Raw genomic sequence first — 21,241 nt, 5'->3', positions numbered from 1 at the left:
AGACAATGTCGTTCCATTTTACAATGGTCAGTTTTTGTTGGTCCGACCGGATGCACTCTGAAAATGGAAAGCAACCTAGAACTCTGGCCAAGTCCAAATTTTTGAGCATGCACAGAGTACTTATTGTCCATTATCAGCCAATAAGCTTTGAACGGAAGAAACTCTGAGTCTGCGTACAGCGACCGGTATTCCGTGAATCGCGGACTTTCAAAACAGACTTGATTTTTTTTTATATAAATCGAGAGATATTCTCTTGTAGAAATAGATAAATTAAGTTCAACTGGAAAATGTAAGTCCGTAAAGTATTGTGTTTATCCGAGAGTTCTCAACCCATTGTTAGTTTCTTTTCAAAGACAGAAAGTAAGTAAGTATCATGAATACCAATTCTACTGCTTTGCCAGCACTAATTTGGGACACTAAGGCTCCATCCACACTACTTACTTATCCTAATCGGACCCATGAGGACTCTTGAGGCCGGTCCACACTAATCCGGATAAATTGTGCATCGAAAACGGAACTTTTTGAAAACGCTCTTTAAAGTGGATTTATTTGTAAACGTCGGCTTTGCGTTTTTGTGTGGACGAAAAACACTTTGGAAAACGCTCTTCAAAGTGTTTGCATTTCTTTCACCACAAGATCAGCTTAGACCATAACAGTGGATTCCAGTATCTTATGGAGTGTTTATTGTATTGTTGTGTTGTAACTTGGCGTATCAATTATGTAGGTTGTAGAGAGACTGCAGCTATTTTCAACTACACTTGTACAATACATTTGCTTCTGGGAAATATTAATAAGTTTTGTTGCGAAGTGCATGTATTATGAAAAATGTTGTTAAAATCAAATAAAGATGATTATAAATTGTCTTAAATTTTTGGGGGAATACTGTTTATTTGTGGCATTGTAGTGTTACTTGATTCCAATTAGCTTTTCACTCGGGCCAGGAATGACACTACACGGCGCAAATGAACAATATTCCTCAAAAAGTCATTTTATTAATCGCTCAGCGTGCGTTGGATATTCAAATGGGGTACCTTGATTTATGTTGGACTAGTGTAATTCTCACGTTCTTCCGATAAAATAAAATATACGATTACAGGTATCGGCTAAGATTGTTTTTCTCGAAGGGCGTGGTATTACCGAGAAATCGATTAAAAACAAAAAACAAAACAAAAACAACAACAACAACAACAACAACTGAGATACAGTATGTGTTTTTTAAGATTTATTACTTTAGAACAAAACTACAATCAATAAAAGATGACAAATGCCATATATTGTTAACAATTAACGTTGCCTGAGACGTTTGCGACACCAATCACAACCAAAGACAATTATACAAAGAACTACGACAAATATTAGATTTGAAAAAACAAAGAGCAATTCAATCACGCTCACAACTCTGAAAAAAAAAGACAAAAAAGAAATCATAAGAAGAGAAATGTTTATTATCTGCCTCTTTTGAGTAGAGATCCAGTAAAATTACATGCTTACGAGAGCTGATACATTTGTTCTAACAATGCCAACAAACTGACCATTCTGTGACCAATTTCCATCTTTGTAAGCAAGGCACTGAAAGCACTGATAGTTGCGGACTGTCCTGTCAAAAAGTGACCACTGATGTCGAACATGCGGTCAAGGTTCATTCAAGACTTTTTTAAATAAATTTATTCCCTTTCAACCTCAGTGGAACCTAAATGCAGTACATGTTTCTGGCTTTTGTGTAATGTGAGCCAGCACTAATAGCTAAACGAATTGAATGATCAGATCACTTTGAAGCTGTCGTTTTTGCATGAGAAAAAAAGTGAAAAGGTCAGTCAACCATCAAAGCGAAAGCAGTCGTCAAACAACGACGTATTTTCTAGGTCATTCTCTGATAAAATTTATTTCATTTCGCAAAGAATACTCTGTTGAAACAATAGTAAGTTAAATCATATTTTTGTCAGCGGTGTATTTTGATTTCATGAGGTTTTGAAATGTGTTCAGTTTTCAGGAGTTTGACTCTACAACGTACCATGTCTGCAAAACTGAGTGCAGAATTTGGTAGAATATGGTAAGGGGGGGGGGGGGATATGGGCACTGCTGGAATTAAGTGAAAAAATTGATGCTCTAACACTGACAGCTTTAAACAGTGAGCGCGGGTTGTTGTCATATATTATAAACTCGGATAGTCTTCACAAGTGGCAAGAATTTATGATCATAAGCCGAGTTAAACTTAAAATTATTAAGTGGCAAGAATTCATAAGCCGAGTTAAAACTTCGAATTAATATCTATTTGAATTTGTAAAATTAAAAAAATGTGACGTTTGAACTGAGCCTACCCGCAACACTGTGCATCACCAGTATTTGGATCATCGCAACATCGCGTATCATTCTTCTTATTGTTTGGGCCTGGGCAGTAATCTCGGAATCCAGTCCTGCCGCATGAAGTACCTCCTGGTAGACAACAAGTAGGCTGGCTATCCCATACACAACAGTGTGTCCGTTCATTCCCATTGTCTGGGCCCGGGCAATAATTTCTCTTATCAGCACTGTCGCTGCATGATGAACCTCCCGGAAGGCAACAAGTAGGCTCACTTTCCCATACACAACAGTGTACTCGTTCATTCTTATCGTCAGGGCGCGGGCAATAATTTCGCTTATCAGCACTGTCGCTGCATGATGAACCTCCCGGCAGACAACAAGCAGGCTGATTATTCAATAAACAACAATGTGTTCGTTCAGGTGGGTCGGACAGCTGTGGACATGTATACGTATCGTTGTAAGGTCCGAGGCATCGTGTCATATTTAGGCCACGTACTGCTGATCAACAAGACAACAAAACGTTATCAACGAAAAATGAAGGTACGGAGGCCAGTTTATCGAGCCTTTCCTTGCCGCATTAGTCCTAAATTTAGAATTTATTAAAGCTCGAGATGGATCTACAATAAGTTTAAACGCTTCATTTCCCAAACCTCTTTCTCTGCCTACATTCTGAACATCGAGAAAAGCGAAAACTCCATGAAGGCAACAGAACATGCCAGCCATAATGTATTGAAGACGTTCAAATGCAGAAACATGGTAAATTACGGGTCTATGATCAAATCAAGTGTTTAAATTATACGCACTCAGCCTAAGTAGCACGTTAGAGAATACGACAAGAAATCGACCTTGGTAAAACTTACCTGCAGCACAGAAAATCAGAATAACAGATATTTCGTAAAATTGACGCTCCATCATAGTTTTGATGAAGTTATCGTAGCCCAGTCAACGTAGAAATATCAAAGAGGCATCAGAGAGTGTTGTTTATTGTCAGTGGTCAGTTATATATAGAAAGGAAGCGGAAACCTCTATATGGCAAATGACGAAATCGCCGTTATTTTAATTATTTATTTTTTAACGATCCATTAGATCTGTAAAACAACCATTTAAGTATTTGTGTGGTAAAAGCTCGAGTCCATATTTTTTTAAAAATCTAATCAGAACAGCTTTAAACAAGGTACTACATCGAATGTTTGGCGAAATTAGTAAACAAGGTTTTTATGCAGCAGTCAAACTGAAGGCAGGGGAATGAGGCTGAGCACGATCCTCACACGGTCCATTGAGTACGTAACGCACGGTCAGAAACAGGAACTGAGAACGACATACGTGCGTGACATTCGTACGTGCGTGAAATCACCAACAACTTCATCGAGCTAGTTACATCCTTGTTCCCAGGTTATTTCATTTTCCTTTCCAATAAACGAAGAAACACCCTGGACAATTTTCTGGGATTCTTTTGCCTCAAGAAACATAATACCGCTACACCAATGGGTGAGAGCCATAAGGATAACATGCCAGTTCCACGGGACTTACGACTTGTATGCGTAATAAAGTATTATGCAAATGACTTAATTTGGTAGAACTTTCAATACTTCGCTCCCCGCAGGTCTCAGTCATTTTCCTTCAAACTTTCCTTAAACTGCATCTGAAATCAAAAGCTTTCCTACAATTGTCAAAGCAATATATATGCAACATGTCTCCGTTCCACAGTACAAAATTATAAGAACTGTCAGTTCAGAAAGAAGAAGACAACATGCGCCTGCTACAAACTTCTTTTCGACATCTTGCAGAGATGACTCGCACGAAATTTTAACTTCAAGGCTTTTCATAAGATATTCCCGCTATGGCCACTACAAACTACAACCACCAGTGTAAAGAGAATAGGCTAATTAAATAATCACTTTTGTTACATCCGTGATTGCTAAATCCAAAAGTTGGCAGGTCAATTATTTGGAGTAAGCGAAATTTTCCGCCATGACACAACAGTACACCGTCGTTATTTGTCATCAATTTTGTAGTAAAGCTATTTCTTCTACCGACATCTATCCACAGATAGTCGAAGCAATGTCCCTACAACCTCCCGCGACTGCATAGACCAAAATTATACGAGGCTGTCCACTCCAAAAAAACAAAAAAACACGTCTACTTAAAAATCATTTTGGACGATTCGCGGAGACAAGGTGCTTGACCTTTGTGCCCATTTTTGAGCGGATATGACGTACAATTACCGGCAATGATGGTAACACGAAAAATCCGCGAGTCTTCGCCCCCCTCCCTGCACCAAAACTTCATTAGTCGACTGGGACTGGGACAGTGCTAATGGACCAATATTTTCTTGGGAGGGGATTAAAAATTTTCCTCTACAAACTTTTTTTAGTTTATGCACCTCTGTAAACATTTTTTTTTTCGAAATGCAGACTAATTTTTTGTTATACGTATCGATTTTGTCCCCCGCAAACATTTTTTTTCAATATTTTTCATACAACAATCTACAACAATCTAAGATTGATTAAGAACAAAACAAAAACAGCAGTAATAATCGAAGGCTCTTCGGGCAACCTCATGGTAATGATATGAAGTGACAATCTTCGCTTTTTTTGAAATAAGCGTTCAATAATGTAACGCAATCTCACCTCATTTGCCTTTGAATGTTTTATTTTTCCATCAGAGTTTCGTCATTGCCCTCAGGGTCCCTCAGGGTTCGTAGCGTTAATTCTACTTTTTTTTTTTTTACCTTTGATCCGTTTTGGCATCACTGAAGTAAATTTGTTTTGTGAATATGTTAACTTTTCTGTCAGAACGTAAAGCGTTATTTGTGAGCTTCGGATAAAATTTGAGAGAAAAATGTGCGTTTCTACTTCACTAAAAAAGACGGAAAACAGTGATGTGACACGGGATGACGTGACGCGAAACAAATACGTGCGGCACGGATGTCGCGCGTGTTTCTTAAACACGTCACATGGCAAGCGTAACTGCATGTTGCTTATAGCTGTATCAGTAACAGTGTCATAATCCCAATTCATTTGCCTTTGAATATTTTCTTACGTGAATGGGTCATTGATAGCTTATGTTTGAGGCTTTGTAGAGCGAATTCTATTCTCTTTTATCACCAGAGGATAAGTAAAACTGATCCTCTTTCGATTTGTTTTGTAAATAATTAACCTTGTTCCATGGAAGCGAGAGACCCTGGGAACGAGGTTGGAGGATAATTTGTTTTTGATTGACATGCGCTGGCTGGCGTTTTAAAGAACCTTTTTGTCAGCATGTTTACCGTTAAATGCATGAATTAATTGCGGTTTAATATCAGAATGGAGTGACTGAGTGAGTGTTCGAGTGAGTGAAACACGTGACTTCGAGAATGATCACTAACAAGCAGCTATTTCAAAAAGAAATAGTCTTTCGTTTCCAGATTGCGGAAAGTGAGAATAGCGTAACGTTTAAGGAGAGGTGGGTTTGTGGTTTATTCTAATTTGGAGGTCCTAGTTTATGTTGAATTTGCTGAATTTATGCGCGAGTAAAGAATGAAAAGAACTTCATATTCAGTCGTAACTTCCTATTTAACACCTACTGTCCATTTTATGTAAAGGAGACATAAAGTCAGACCTGCTGCAGTTTGGCAGAGCTCAAGTAATATATAAATATTTCTCCTTATAGAAATAGGGAGCCTGCCTTCACCTTTCCGCCTGCCACATTCAGCATAGAAAATTGCACGAAAAACAAGCCCAAAGTTTTTGTTGCTTTTCGCGTGAGTTTCAATACATATTGTTATTATAATTTCAACCCGTGAGGTATTTTGAAGCCTTTGACGTCATTTTCTCCCTATTCGCAACCAAGCCTTGGAACAAGGTTATTTAATGGCGGCCGTAAATTATCGGAAATAAACGTTAAAATAAAACGACTTCTGACGTTCGTAATGGATTGAAAATTGGCAAGGTGAGTAAGAAAGTCTTATTGTACACGAAAATGTAAAAAAATGGAAATCGAAAATTTGATCATAGTGGCACTTTAAGCGTCTGCTTCCAACCTCGAATTTCTCTCCGCAACGAAACCCACAACGCAAGAATGGCCACAAGAGAAACACAGCCCAATGATTCCATTTATTTCTAATATCTGGTCCTCGATCAGGCTTTGTGTGGCGAGATAACCAGGACGCAAGAGTTGATGTCATGTTTATTTGGCTCGCCAAGGAAAAGATCGTGTAGATCACGGACCCCCATCACGCTTTTGCCAAAACCCGTGGACAGTATTGCTAAAACATCATTCACTAAAAGCAGCTCGATCACAGCCTTTTCTTGTTCTTCCCTTAGGATAATTTTCCTGCTTTCGGAACGGATATTTAAAGATTCTAACGCTTTCTTGAATCCTTCCTTCGCATTCTCCATTTTGCAATCTGGGTTTTGATAAGTGGTTTCAATTAACATTTGATTGACGTTTCACTACTCTCAGCCAATCGAAAATTCGCGTTCGCTGGCGAACGCATAATTCCAAAAACCCTATCCATTAGAGCAGACGAGATCTCAACTCGACTCCTCCCAAATACACTCGCGGCTTCGCAGCTCGGGTCTGCCGTTCGCCGTAAACAAAGCACTCGGTCGCGAGTCCCGCCAGCTACGCAGGCTATATCAATATAATCGTCGATGAAATTATTATCTTTTCACCTAAAGCTTGAGGTATATACTTCTCTGAATTGATCACATGCTCAAATTAACCCTATCCAGACCGGGGGGGGGGGGGGGCGGAAAGTGCCCGCGCCGACTTTGAACGCTTATAACTTTTTTAATATTCAACCAAACGCTGCCAAACTTTGATACTTTATCTAAAATTTATCTGGGAATAATTTGGTAGGGTAGGTTGTTGTGTCAGGAACTTGACGTCACCATGGCAACGGCATTTTGACAGGCATGTTTTCCCAAATTTGTAATTTTCTTGTTTCTATTAATGAAAAATAACTTTAAAGCAATTATTTTCATCTGTTTACGAGTTTTAAGAGCAAGTTTGTAGAAGAATCGAACAAAAATTGTTTTTTGCGGCAATTCTTAAAATACAGGGATTTCGCTCATCTTCTGCATGAAGGTAGTCCTTATTAAAACTAAAAACGTTATGTTGTTTTTTTCTTCAAATAGTTTTATTTTTCTGAGAAAAACGAAATTTTCGATTTGACATCTAGACTCGTCTAGACTCGATTGAGAGGGTACAAATTGGGTTGAAAATTGACAATTTTCAATCGATTCGTATGTCAAAACCATCACGCGCAGAAAAAAATAAATACAACCGGTCTATTGCATGACTCTTCCTTGTCCAAATAAGCATAGTCTCAAGAGGTTTGGTTTAATCTAATTATTTTACGGTAAACAAAACCAGACTATTCTCACGCGAAATGAAAGTCGGTCGGTCAAAAGAATCGTCATTTTCACTATGTGCCTTATCTCAGAATTCCTTGAGATAAATATATTTCAACTGTAGAAGGATGATACTTTCAAAATATTTAAAGTTTTGTCTGGGTAAATGATTAAGCACTTGTCAAAAAATTATTCAAAATCGTACAAAAACGACACAAATCACGCAAGCTTTCGAATGCGTGACCAAAAGTATTACCACCGTATTTGTTCTTTAAATCAATTTAGTCGCAACACTAGCAATACCAAGGCATAAATCATAATAAATATGTTCACCTTTGCTTGATTATGATATCCTGTCCCATGCAATACGTTTTTCCTGCCATTTCTTCAATGGCTTCCCGTTCAGTTCGCATGCCGCTTGTCGAATCCGTCTGCGACTGGTGAATTTGAAGCAACCACCGATACGAGTTTAACCAAATATGTATCGTCATGATTAACAAGCCCTTTTTGTGTTACTTGATTAAGCCATATTTCAGGTTATAGCCGGCAAAGCGTTTTCGATAAGCCACTTTGCAGTGCCTGTTGGCCCCGTTATTATTCCAAGTGAAGTATAAATTTGCATACTTTCGAGACAAGCGTGACAGTTTTTTATACTTAGGGGGTGGGGTGAGGAAGGGTCTTAAATTTTTAGATGAATCAATGGTTTGAAAACGTTTGGGGATGAATTGTCACAAACTAATACCGTATTTTACATGGGTATGTAAAAGAATTTCACAACGTCAAACCTGACCCCACGGGAACAAGGATACCAGTTTTCTGGAATATGACATTTGATATTTCTCTTCCTACATCTCTATCTCCTTTAGAAGTCTTCCCTTTACTGTGATAAGCAATCTCGTGAGGAACTTTGCATGTACTGGAACTTTTTCGCCATCCAATTCCAAGCTCGGATCGATGAAAGGGAAAGATAGTAAAATCGCGTCGATCATACGAGCAAGGACTGCCAACTATCGTTTTAAAAGAACAAGAAACTTCCATGAGACACCAAGTGCAGCGAGAACATGTGGAGTTTCCAACAGTTCACCAGACAACTGAAGGAAAAAGTACTTTATTGGGACTGTGTTGTGCCGGTTGCTCCACAAATGGCCGGTTCGTGAGAAAAAAGAAATCATTCAAACATCTATAATCGAGTTTAGTAAATTACATTAGTCTCGTCTCCTAAAAGTAAACAACGTGAATTCTCGCACACACAAGGTCAATTATTTTACTTTGTTGTTTTGAAGAATAACGAAGTACATAACTGAATTATATGGTTTTTATAGAAGGAGCAACCAGCAATTAGTAGATTATAGACTACCACCAAACCGGAAACGAGAAGCAAACGACTTTTAGAAAGTCTAACTTTAATAGATTACAACACTTTTTCCTGACAGCGGCTTTTTGTCAATACTTTTACGGTTTTTCTCTCTTTGATTTTGAGCGTAAGCAGAACTTATAAGTAAAGTAAATCACGTAGCAAATACGAGTTTGTGACAATTCATCCCCAAACGTTTTCAAACCATTGATTCATCTAAAAATTTAAGACCCTTCCTCACCCCACCCCCTAAGTATAAAAAACTGTCACGCTTGTCTCGAAAGTATGCAAATTTATACTTCACTTGGAATAATAACGGGGCCAACAGGCACTGCAAAGTGGCTTATCGAAAACGCTTTGCCGGCTATAACCTGAAATATGGCTTAATCAAGTAACACAAAAAGGGCTTGTTAATCATGACGATACATATTTGGTTAAACTCGTATCGGTGGTTGCTTCAAATTCACCAGTCGCAGACGGATTCGACAAGCGGCATGCGAACTGAACGGGAAGCCATTGAAGAAATGACAGGAAAAACGTATTGCATGGGACAGGATATCATAATCAAGCAAAGGTGAACATATTTATTATGATTTATGCCTTGGTATTGCTAGTGTTGCGACTAAATTGATTTAAAGAACAAATACGGTGGTAATACTTTTGGTCACGCATTCGAAAGCTTGCGTGATTTGTGTCGTTTTTGTACGATTTTGAATAATTTTTTGACAAGTGCTTAATCATTAACCCAGACAAAACTTTAAATATTTTGAAAGTATCATCCTTCTACAGTTGAAATATATTTATCTCAAGGAATTCTGAGATAAGGCACATAGTGAAAATGACGATTCTTTTGACCGACCGACTTTCATTTCGCGTGAGAATAGTCTGGTTTTGTTTACCGTAAAATAATTAGATTAAACCAAACCTCTTGAGACTATGCTTATTTGGACAAGGAAGAGTCATGCAATAGACCGGTTGTATTTATTTTTTTCTGCGCGTGATGGTTTTGACATACGAATCGATTGAAAATTGTCAATTTTCAACCCAATTTGTACCCTCTCAATCGAGTCTAGACGAGTCTAGATGTCAAATCAAAAAATTTCGTTTTTCTCAGAAAAATAAAACTATTTGAAGAAAAAAACAACATAACGTTTTTAGTTTTAATAAGGACTACCTTCATGCAAAGGATAAGCGAACAATTTTTCATAGCATTACCGGACGTTGTCGGATTCTTCTACAAATCTCCTCTTAAGCACATTTTTATTGGTTTTGAGTATTTTCCAGTAATTTTGGGCGGTTTTCTGACGTTTTGAAAAAATTCGAAATCCAAGATGGCGGATCCAAGATGGCGGCTGTTTTGACATTATGATGTCATTGTCACGTGATGTGACGTCATCATCCAGCGTGACATATAGCAAAAGATAGATTTTGGGACATACTATATATCCTGTAAGTTTCATTGTGATTGCTTAAATATTCTGGAAGTTACGGAGGGGGGGGCGCTTCCGCCCCCCCCCCGGTCTGAAAAGACCAAAAAAAGCCCGGTCTGAATAGGGTTAAATAAATGCCATATTCTAGACAAACCAAAACCCTGGACGACAAGAAAAGAGATGAGCACAAATACACTGTTTCGAAGCCATTTCTTCCAAATCAAATGCCTGTGGTCACTTAACTTCGACACGTAAGCAACCAGGGCAAATAAATGTAAAAAGTTACCATACACAGTTTTTTAACTGGGATTTATAATTAAGCTGAAATACATCCAGAAGTATTTACAGTCATACCAGGATTGTATTTTGCTCGTTCGTCTCGGTCCGCGGTGCAAGCTTCTCTGACAAATATGAAATTATTTCCACAGAATAAGACACAGTCAAGTTTCTTCTGTTGTCAGTGTAACAGCCTTGATAATTACGATTTGCATTTCTTTGAGTGAACAAATAACGTTTATATTGTTAATTTCATCTCAGAAAACTTCTCCAGCAGTTGCAGCGGTAGTTAATCTTGAGCTCTACATCAAGGAGATGAATTTAGTTCGACATGGCAGTTGCACAGCTTGCTATATGATACTGCCCATACAAAATTTGAAGTTTTAAGAGAACTTGACTATCTTCTTTTTGTTTCGTTTCCTCAGAAACGATACGGTATTATTTTGGCTTCGATGTGAACTATTTACACAGTGGGGGCTACTATCCAATCAGAAGAACGCTCGCAACCACAAAGTAAATACGTTTGACCGAAGGCAATTAATTTCGTAAAAACATGTTCTTCAATTATCGGAAAGATATTCCTCAGCATGATCAAAAAATATTGAGATTCGTTGCAAACAGAAATATCTGACGACTGCAATGGTTTTAAGTTTGATTAAAGCGATGTATTGTAAGAAAACTAGAGAAAGCTCTCGTAGCGTTTAATTGTTAAGTAAACATTCTAGCGATTTTCTGAAACGGAAGTAAATTTCCACCAATCAGTGTTTCCAAGCGCAAACAAAAAAGGGATGACTCATTGACTTGTCGTGTTTGCTCGCACGGGGAGCTGCTATCCAATCACAAGAACGGTCGTAGCCACAAAGTAAATAGGTATGACCGATGGCAATTAATTTCGTAAAAACATGTTTTTCAAATATCGGAAATATATTCCTCAGCATGACCAAAAATATTGAGATTCGTTGCAAACAGAAATATCTAACGACTGCAATTGTTTTAAGTTTGATTAAAGCGATGTATTGTAAGAAAACTAGAGAAAGCTCTCGTAGCGTTTAATATTATCCTGAAACGGAAGTAAATTTCCTCCAACCAGTGTGTGCAAGCGCAAAGAAAAACGGGATGACTTGGCGTATTTATATCTCGTGTTTGCTCGCACGGTAGAGCTTAAGTGCGCTACAAAGAAAGGTACATATTTGCAGGTGAGTTACAAAGTTAATTTCACTTCATGTAACAGAGGAATGTATAAATGTGGGAGATGGCCCTATTTTATTTGTACAGGAAAATTCACGGCATCTTCGACGTCACAAACAGCGCGAATACACGCAAAATTGCGTGGGTTCTCGCGTGGATGTACCCGGAATTGCGTGATCGATCAGTGTCACGTGCGTCGCAAAAACATTCGAGTCTGCACGGAAAGTTGAGAACGAAAAAGAAGACAGTCAAGTTCTGTTCAAAGTTTAAATTTTGTATGGACAGTATCGTATAGCAAGGTGTGCAACTGCCGTGTCGAACTAAATTCGTCTCCTTAGTTGATGTAACGCTCAACATTAACTACGGTACACTGGTTGCAACTGTTGGAGCAGATTTCTGAGATTAAATTCATGATATAAACATTATTTGGATTATTCAAAGCCATCGCGGTCTGATCAAAACTCCACAGTATCGCCAAAAATGCAAATCGTTATTATCAGTGTTACCAATGCAAGGCTGTTACACTGACAACAGAAGCAACTTGGCTGTGTCTTATTCTGTGGAGATAATTTTATATTTGCCGGGAGAGCCTGCAGCGCGGATCGAGCAAAATACAATCCTGGTATGACTATATATAACATATAACATAAAACTTTCTTTAAACTTGAATTTTGCTTAATTAAAAATCCGGGTTAAAAATCTGTGTATGGTAGCTTTAATTTTTGCATTAATTTGCCCTGGTTGTTTACGTGTCTTTGTAAAGTGACACTGAACAGGCATTTGATTTTGAAGAAATGGCTTCGAAACAGTGTGCTTATCTCTGTTCTTGTCGACCAGGGTTTTGGTTTGTCTTGAATTTGGCATTGATTTGATTTGAGCATCTGATCAACTCAGAAAAGTATATACCTCAAGCTTTTCGTCAAAAGGTAATAATTTCATCTACGATTAAAGTGTTGTTTTGCATTTTATCAGAGATCAGTAGTCACAAAACACTTTATTTATGGAACTGATTTATTTTAGGATTGTTTGTTTCCAAAAATAAACCATTTAAATTAATTGCATTACTCTGATCTTGCATTTTACTCTTGTGGTTTGATGTTTCCCCACATCGATAGGAATATATTTAAATATTTTCTGTAAGTTATTTTTCCATTCATGTAACATTCAAAGTTATGCTATCAGGTGCCATTTTTAAGCAAAAAAGTGTTACTGTGTTACTTGAACTCTTGAAAGCCAAACTGCAGCAGGACGTAGTTTATATCTCCTTTACATAAAATGGACAGTAGGTGTTAAATGGGAATTTAAGTTACTACCGGAATATGAAGTTCTTTTTATTCTTCACTCGTGCATAAATTCGGCAAATTCAACATACACTAGGACCTTCTCCAAATTAAAGTAAACCACAAACCCATCTCTCCTTAAACATTACACTATTCTTACCCTTCCGCAATCTGGAAACGAAACACTATTTCTTTTTGAAATAGCTGCTTGTTCGTTCTGAACTTTTTGTGCAGCCTCAAATGTTTTTGCGACTCACGTGACACTGATCACGCAACTCCGGGTACTTCCACTCGAGAACCCACGCAATTTTGTGTGTACTCGCGCGGTTTGTGACGTCGAAAATGCCGTGAATTTTCCTATACAAATAGAATGGGGCAATCTCCCAGATTTATACATTATTCTGTTACATGAAATGAAATTAACTTTGAAACTCGCCTGCATATATGCCCTTCTCTTCAATCAACTTGCCCGTTTTCGGGGCACGCCAGCTTTTTCGTGCGAGCAAACACGAGATACGCCAAGTCATCACGTTTTTGTTTGCGCTTGCAAACACTCTAATTGGTGGAAATTTTCTTCCGTTTCAGAATAAAGCTAGAATGTTTACTTTACAATTAAACACTAAAACAGCTTACTCTATTTTTTTCCAATACCGTATTTTCTCGATTAAACGCCATCGGCGTTTATTTTAAACTTGGCCCGATAAAACCGGTGTTTATTTGATTCCAGCAGTTTATTTAAGCCCCATGTTTCTAAAAAAATGATTTGTATTCGTTATTTTTGACAGCCATATATGTAGACATTATTTCCAAAACATATTAAACCTTGAATAAATGTTTAAGGGGTTTATTTTCAAATATAGCTTGGGAACCTGGCGTTTATTCGGAGCCCGGCGTTTAATCGAGAAAATACGGTACATCGCTTTCAGCCATACTTAAAACCATTGCAGTCGTCAGATATTTGTATTTGTAAGGAATCTCAATATTTTTTGGTCATGCTGACGATTATCTTTCCGATATTTGAAGAACATGCTTTTACGAAATTAATTACCTTCGAACTTATTTACTTTGTGGTTGCGAATGTTCTCCTGATTGGATAGTAGCCTCCAATGTGTAATTAGTTCACATCGAATCCAAAATAATACCTTATCGTTTCTGAGAAAACGAAAGAAAAAACTCATTAGCATTCGGTAAAAATGATCAAACAGCGCTTCGTATGCTACGAAACATACATTCTCAAAGTGATCATTAAAATGTTGTAACAACGAAGTATATAAATATTATTAGCAGTTTGATAAAGCCTTGAAAACACAAAATATCAAAGTAGCCACAAAAAAGAATCCAGATATTCCTGCGATGATCCAAATCCCGATGAACTTATCCCTGAAAAGAAAAGAAGAAAAAAATGAGAGCATGATAAATCATGAAAAGAGCGATCCGTCACTTCTCAAACTCAATAATTTATCAAGTAAAACCAAAAAAAGTGACAGTGTTTGTAAATGTCGGGGGGGGGGGGGGGAAGAAACTTCCTTTGTTGCACGACTCAAAAAGTGGTCATAGCGGTGCCGGGCAACCGAGACTGCACAGTAACTATCGAATGGTCGCTAAGGGCGAAGTGAATAGCTTGACAAAATTCATTGTTTAGTTCGCATGTTTTGGTCTTGACCGTGTACAGAACACAATAGCTATTTGCATTTTGATTGCTCCTTTGAAGTCTTCCCGACATCAAAACAACAAACAGTGATTACGGTGTCCAGTCTGGCAAAAGTAAGGCTTGCAAATTATACTAATTAAAAATAACTCCAACGATTCTGAAATGATTTACTATTTTTTGGTTGAAATGTTAACGGTGATTATCCCACGCCGCCAAAACATTCTCAGTGACGTGAAACAACAGGTGAGAAACCTGGCTGAAAATGCCAAAAACATCTCAGCAGCGTAAAACATCAAATGCAAACACCGCCACTATTCGCATTTCACACGCACGCAGTCATTGATATTTAAATCTTTCTGAGAAAACTAAACTTTAGTTTGACGTCTTTCTTAGGCACCGTTTCCAGGCACTGCTATGTCTTCAAAGAAAAGTGCGGCTTTCTTCCCACCCCCGGTAAATGTAAATTAATAAGCGAATTTTGTCGAGTCTGGTGTTATCTTCTAAAGCTTTAAATCTCTGAATCCTGAAACCGATCGCTCTAAAACATATCGGAGAAATTGGGAGATGAAGTACGGTAAATGATCTAATAAACGCCCTCGCTCAAATAAACGCCCCCTCTGAGGTGTAAAGTTTGTATTAAACGCCCCTCTCTAATAAACGCCCCGTGTTAATAGACGCCCTCTCCAAGAATTGCCTTAAAAACCAAGGAAACGCTCCATTATTTACTCTCACCTGTTCCGAACTGGGATAATATTGCCCGCGGTCTTTCTGGTACAGACCTCGCTTCACTTGGTCTGAACCATTTAGACCCCGGGTGATTTAATCCAAGTATTGCCCTAACGCTTGGTTTATACGAAGATATAATTTAAATTTAAGAACTAACCATGGCTTAGTAAATACTCAAACAGTTGATAGCGTTTTTGGCGTGCGATGATTGGCTACTCAAACTCCGAATATCCTTTGTTATTCACCTCCGAGCAACTCTCGCGCAAAAACTATAATCGTTAACGTAATAAACAAGTCAAAAATAATCGTTTCGGGCTATATTATCTCACTGTTTTAGTATATACTAAATCAATTATTCACCTCAGTGTCGGTGGCTAGTGGTGGATATTTACCTTGCCGTTTGCGGCTCGGTCAATATGCACCACTCCCCTCGGTGAACAGTTGTTAATTAATGATCTAATTTCATCATATGAAAGTTGCATTTGACGCAGTAGAAAAGCGACATTTAACGAAGCCTTACTTGCAACACGTTGGCTCTTTAGAATATTTATTTTCTTTTGTACAACAGTCCCGATCATTCTTCCTATCATAAGGACCCGGGCAATAGTTTCGTATTTTAGCGTCCGAGTCGCTGCATGAAGAGCCTCCCGGTAGACAACAAGTAGGCTTACTTTTCCATACACAACACTGTGTTCGTTCACTCCCGTCTTTAGGGCGCGGGCAATAATTCCGCCTATCAGTACTGTCGCTGCATGATGAACCTCCCGCCAGACAACAAGCAGGCTGATTATCCAATAAACAACAGTGCGTCCGTTCAGGAGGGTCGGAGAGCCTTGGACATGTGTATAAATCGTTGTAGGGTCCGAGACATCGTGTTGTATTTAGGCCACGTGCTGCCGATCAAGGCAAGAAAAAGTTCACACAAAAAATCAACAGAACGGATGTAAATTTGTAAAAAAATTCAAATCGAGTTCTTGAACTAAATGCTTACAGCCAAAATAGCCTTTAGCTGTAAATACAAAAGATATGAAGAATCTACAGTAGTAAAACCTACCTGTGGCAAAGAGAATCAAGAGAACGAAAATTTTGAAAAAATGACGTTCCATCGTAGTTTTGAGGTAGTCGGCGAAAAGTGATGAATAAACTCAACGGGCAAGCTTTTTATTGTCAGTGGTTAGTAATATTGCGGCAAGGAAGAGGAAGTAATATCAAAAATGACGCGGTATCACAACTTGTGTATTGAGTAAGTAATGAAACATGTATAAAGGCATGTTATTTATTTCAGACACATTTTTATTTTTCCATGACATATTTTATGTATTTTGCACTAGGGTAAGGCTGGTCGAGAGCCGGTGACTTATTTAAATGTTGTCTGTATGTGGTGAAATTTGCCAGTCATATCACGGAGCAAAAAATAAAAGGTCATAAAACATATGCAATGGCACGTCTCACTAACACCTAAAAAGACGTGAGTTTGATCACTCCGACCACAATGGAATTTTTATCCGGTTTGCAAAGTTCTCTAACTTACTGTCGACCTGTTCAACACATTTTTATTTTCTCATTCCCGAAAACAAACAGCGTCTAAACAGCTACTTCATTTCATAGAATAAAAGATTAATTATGATAAAAGTGAAGTGTGTAACAATGTCAAAAAATAGGACCCCAATGGGTTCATGTGTTCTGCTGGTATCAGTAACGTATCAAAATTGTTATTAAAAGTAACTGTCTTCGGTTTTTCTTGTAACACAAGGTGATCCGTCACGCAAGTTATGACGACATTTGAAACCCTTAAAGGCCGCAACCCTCGTGCATGCAAAGCAACATGCTACCAGAAAGTGGTGGTAAACAAAAGCGTTACGCCACGAGCCAAGAAAAGGCCTGTTTTAGGGCGTATAAGAAGCAAACTTGAAAAACAAAAAAAACGTTTTAATAACCCTTTATCGATAACTTTATTTGGCGATCAAAGTTCGATGAGGGGATAAGCTGTGCATGGCGCTTTGGCATGAGAAATACAGGAGCCCTCAACCGATTTGATCGGAATCCCTTTGGAACATTTGATTCAATTGATCACTTGAAAAAAACTTTGACGCGAAGTTGAATAGATAAGCTCTCGGATCGTGCGATAAGCGAGCGTTCATCGGTCCGGATAGTCCGACAAGCTCGCGTTGATTTGTTCCAATTGTTGGCTCCAATTTCCTTACTGTTACACACATAACTTTCTGTTGTTACACACATTCTATTGTCACACTCCTCCTATAGTGTCCAGGAGCCCGGGCACCTCAATGTTACCCACATCCCATTCTCTTACGATAGCAATATGTTCTGCTTTGCATCAGGCGAAATGACATAAAAGCATGATAGCAGCTGAACACAATAATAATCTCGAGGCAGAACAACTCATGGCACTAAAAATTTAATTCTCTGCTTTCTTGGAATAGAAAATAGCCGTCGCGATCTTTATTTAATTTCATGTAGCGGTTGTAGACATGAATTTGGTGGTCTGCTCTTACACCACCAAAGTTATGTCGACAAAAAAGCTTTAGTTAAAACCATGTTAAACCGTGCTTACCGCTTGTCATAAACATGGGAACTACTCACAACAGAATACGAACTCCTTAACTAATGTTTTCTAATGTTTTCTTTTCTATGATCTTGTGCAAATAAATAGATAAATAAATAAAGAAATAAATAAAAATTTACCACAAAAAAATTTAACACGAAAACAGTAATATAAACTTTAAAAAAAGCAAGGATTTAATAAATTTAACGTGTTGGGTTTAACTAATAGAGAATGGCGTATTTTTACAATCTTGAAAATGTAAGAACATTTGATTAGAACTTTAAAAAGATATCGTGTTTGAAATATTGGTGATCCCGCTGTTTGTGCTATTCGAGAAATGAAGCTATAAAGTTTTACTTAAGACAAAGTAGACTAAAGTAGCCCTTCCAGCCAGGGGTGGGGACAGGCGGGAGGGGGGATTAAGGTCGCGGGGGATACCTACAGCATGAATAAATTCATGAAGTCAAATTTTGCTTGACCTGCATCTTTTAAAACGCCTATTTCTCGGCGGTTATGGGTGCGATTAAGCTCAAATTTTACAGAGACATAAAGAAATGATAAAAGATTATGTATGTCATCTTTTATTTGGTAGATTGCACTTAAAGGCGATGATATAGCCTCGTTAGTGCCAAATTGGGAAGAACATGAATTTGTGGCAGAGTTTACGGATCGGCTTTGACACAGCACACTGTGATCTTGTCAAAAACTGATCAGTCAATACTTCTAGAGTGTCATAACAGAAGTAGATTTTTTAATTTAAAATTTGCCTGCAAGTTATGGCGGCTTAAATGCGCAAATTTTTATTGAATGCCTTCTACCTCTTTCTAAAAGCGCTCTTTTAAAATTCCGCTTCTGTTATGACACACTGCAGTATTCATAGTTTACCTATCTGCAGTGGCAAGTCATGAAGTTCTTTATCCGCGCTGTATTCTCTGCCACAAAATCGTCGGAAAAGTCCAAACTTTAAGATTTCCGAAGGGTTCCGACCAAAACACGATCAGTTTCCAAAGAAGAGATGTAATTATGGTAATTATATTCCACGCTTTTATGGTGAGAACAATGCGTTTTTAAAAAGGACACGATTGTTTATGCCGAATATTATTGTGATTACTCTGACAGGTCCCGTCCACACTGACCCAGGTAAATTTGAAAACGCATCTTTTTTTCTCCGGTAAGGCCAACCGTCCACACTGAAACGGCGTTTTCGGTCACCGAAAACGGAGCTTTTCAAAAACGCTCACCAATGAGCGTTTGGACTTGGAGCGTGAAATAGTGTATTTTTATATTTTATTGTAAATAATTTTAGAGGGCCACTGGTTTGTTAGTATTTTTTATGTTATTTTAGTGTTACCCTCGTTTAATAAAGTCTTTACTTTTACTTTTACTTACTAATGAAGCGTCTCGTTTTCAAATTTACCCGGATTAATATGGACGGAAAACATTTTACGCGGCGTTTTCAAATTTCTCCGTTTTCAAATTTACCCGGGTCAGTGTGGACGGGGCCTGAGTTGCAGAAATATTCAATTTGAATGAAAATAAGCTCATAGGCTTCCTACAATCTATTTAAACGTATAAAGCTAAGTGTTGTTTTAAATTGGTAAAAATATCAAAGAAACAGGGATTTGTTTTTCAAATCACGCGCACGCACCCATATTTTTATCCAGTCATGAATATCTCGTAAAGTTGTCGATGTCAGTCGTTGTACGTCGTGCAAACGCTTTAAATAAATGTATAATGATGAGCCTCAGGTGTCCCCCGCGACCTTAAAAACAACATGAATGTTGCCTTCAATACTAAATTACACACCAGTTGTGGAGATGGTAGCTTGGCATAATGGGCTAATAAAATGGAAATAGGAACGTTGTTTAAGGCAGTGATTGCTGTTTTTCCATTGCGTATTAACTCAAAGCTTTTCGTTCCTGTAAAGGTTAATTGAAATATATTCGGAATTGTGCCTAATTTGTAAGATAAATAGATAGGTAGATAAACAGATAAATCGTTTATTAAATTAAATATCACAACTAGCAGCTATAAGCTGAATTACTTGTGTTATGCACCTTTAGTAAAAGTTCAAACTTATAAAAGTTCCTTACTATATCATAAGAAAAAAACTATTATAAGCACCTTTTTGATTGTAAATAAACGTTGCTGTGGACGTTGCAATGTTAAAATATCGCTACCAGCGGGCACGTTTCTTAATTTAAACACACATCAATGCGGAATTAGAGCAAAACTTTGTGCAAATACGTTTCGGAAATGTTTTGAGAATTTAACCGTTCATGTTTCAAAAAATTGGCTTTTGCATAAGAAACTGGATGTTTCTGGGTATAAGACCACCTTAAGCGAGTTTGAGCGAGGTGCTATTAACAAAAAGAAGAATCTGACCCGTCAACACTGTATCTCGACTGTTCGGCCCCACGACTGAAGTCGACACTCGGATCCAGTAGGAGCACTACGAACTTTCAAAAAGCACATGCCGTCAGGAACCGTTTTCCAAACAAAGCTTTGGAATGAAACGTTTTCGACAGATCCCGGGAACCTGCGTGTAGTGTTTAGCTTCGTTTTTAAACAATCGTTTAAGCTGAAGTGCCTACTGGCGCGATGAGACATGATTATGATTGTATTCTTGATGATGAGCCGCAGATTCAACCTGAAACTAGCAAACTGAACTTGCACAAGGAATATCATTCGCAATTATTTTGGATTTACTCGGAAACATTTTTCGCTCTCCACAATTTCAAAGAATATAAACGACTTTTAAGGACATCGTTCAGTTCGTTCTTTCGATAAGAAACTTCATTGTCGTTCCTTTTACTCGCTGTTTCATTCAACCTACACAGTGAACACCGCGCAACAAATTTTCCTGCGTTTTCATACTATAACTTCGTTTAGATCTAACTGAAACGTCCACATCATCCAGTCAATAAAGTCAATTGCTTGTTTTACAGCTACGGAAAATGTGACCAGAGACCAATAGAATTAAAATTAAAATTTAAAGACGTAAGCTGACGTAAGCTGACGTTAACCATAACCTTAAACCTATTTCTGGAGTATGGCCGCCATGTTGGGGCGACGTCGTCGCTAGGGTGCACGCGCCCGCGAACCATGCCGCTAACCAAGATGACCATAAAATACC

General features: G+C 38.0%; 1 protein-coding gene across 1 annotated transcript in view; it reads right to left on the bottom strand.

Moving 5' to 3' along the window:
* Positions 1 to 1,391: 1,391 nt before the first annotated feature.
* Positions 1,392 to 21,241, bottom strand: part of LOC144642356 (uncharacterized) — a 41,714-nt gene continuing 21,864 nt past the window's right edge. The window contains exons 4-5 of the mRNA XM_078501320.1: positions 2,319 to 2,664; positions 1,392 to 1,399 (exon numbers count right to left, since the gene is read on the bottom strand). Coding sequence (XP_078357446.1) covers positions 1,392 to 1,399; positions 2,319 to 2,664 — 354 coding nt within the window. The remainder of the gene's footprint in view (positions 1,400 to 2,318; positions 2,665 to 21,241) is intronic.

This window comes from Oculina patagonica, chromosome 2 (assembly GCF_052425735.1).
Source record: "Oculina patagonica isolate OP01 chromosome 2, crgOcupat, whole genome shotgun sequence".
Lineage (NCBI taxonomy): Eukaryota > Metazoa > Cnidaria > Anthozoa > Scleractinia > Oculinidae > Oculina > Oculina patagonica.
The sequence above is the reverse complement of the archived record's forward strand: the minus strand, read 5'-3'. Positions and strand labels throughout refer to the sequence as shown.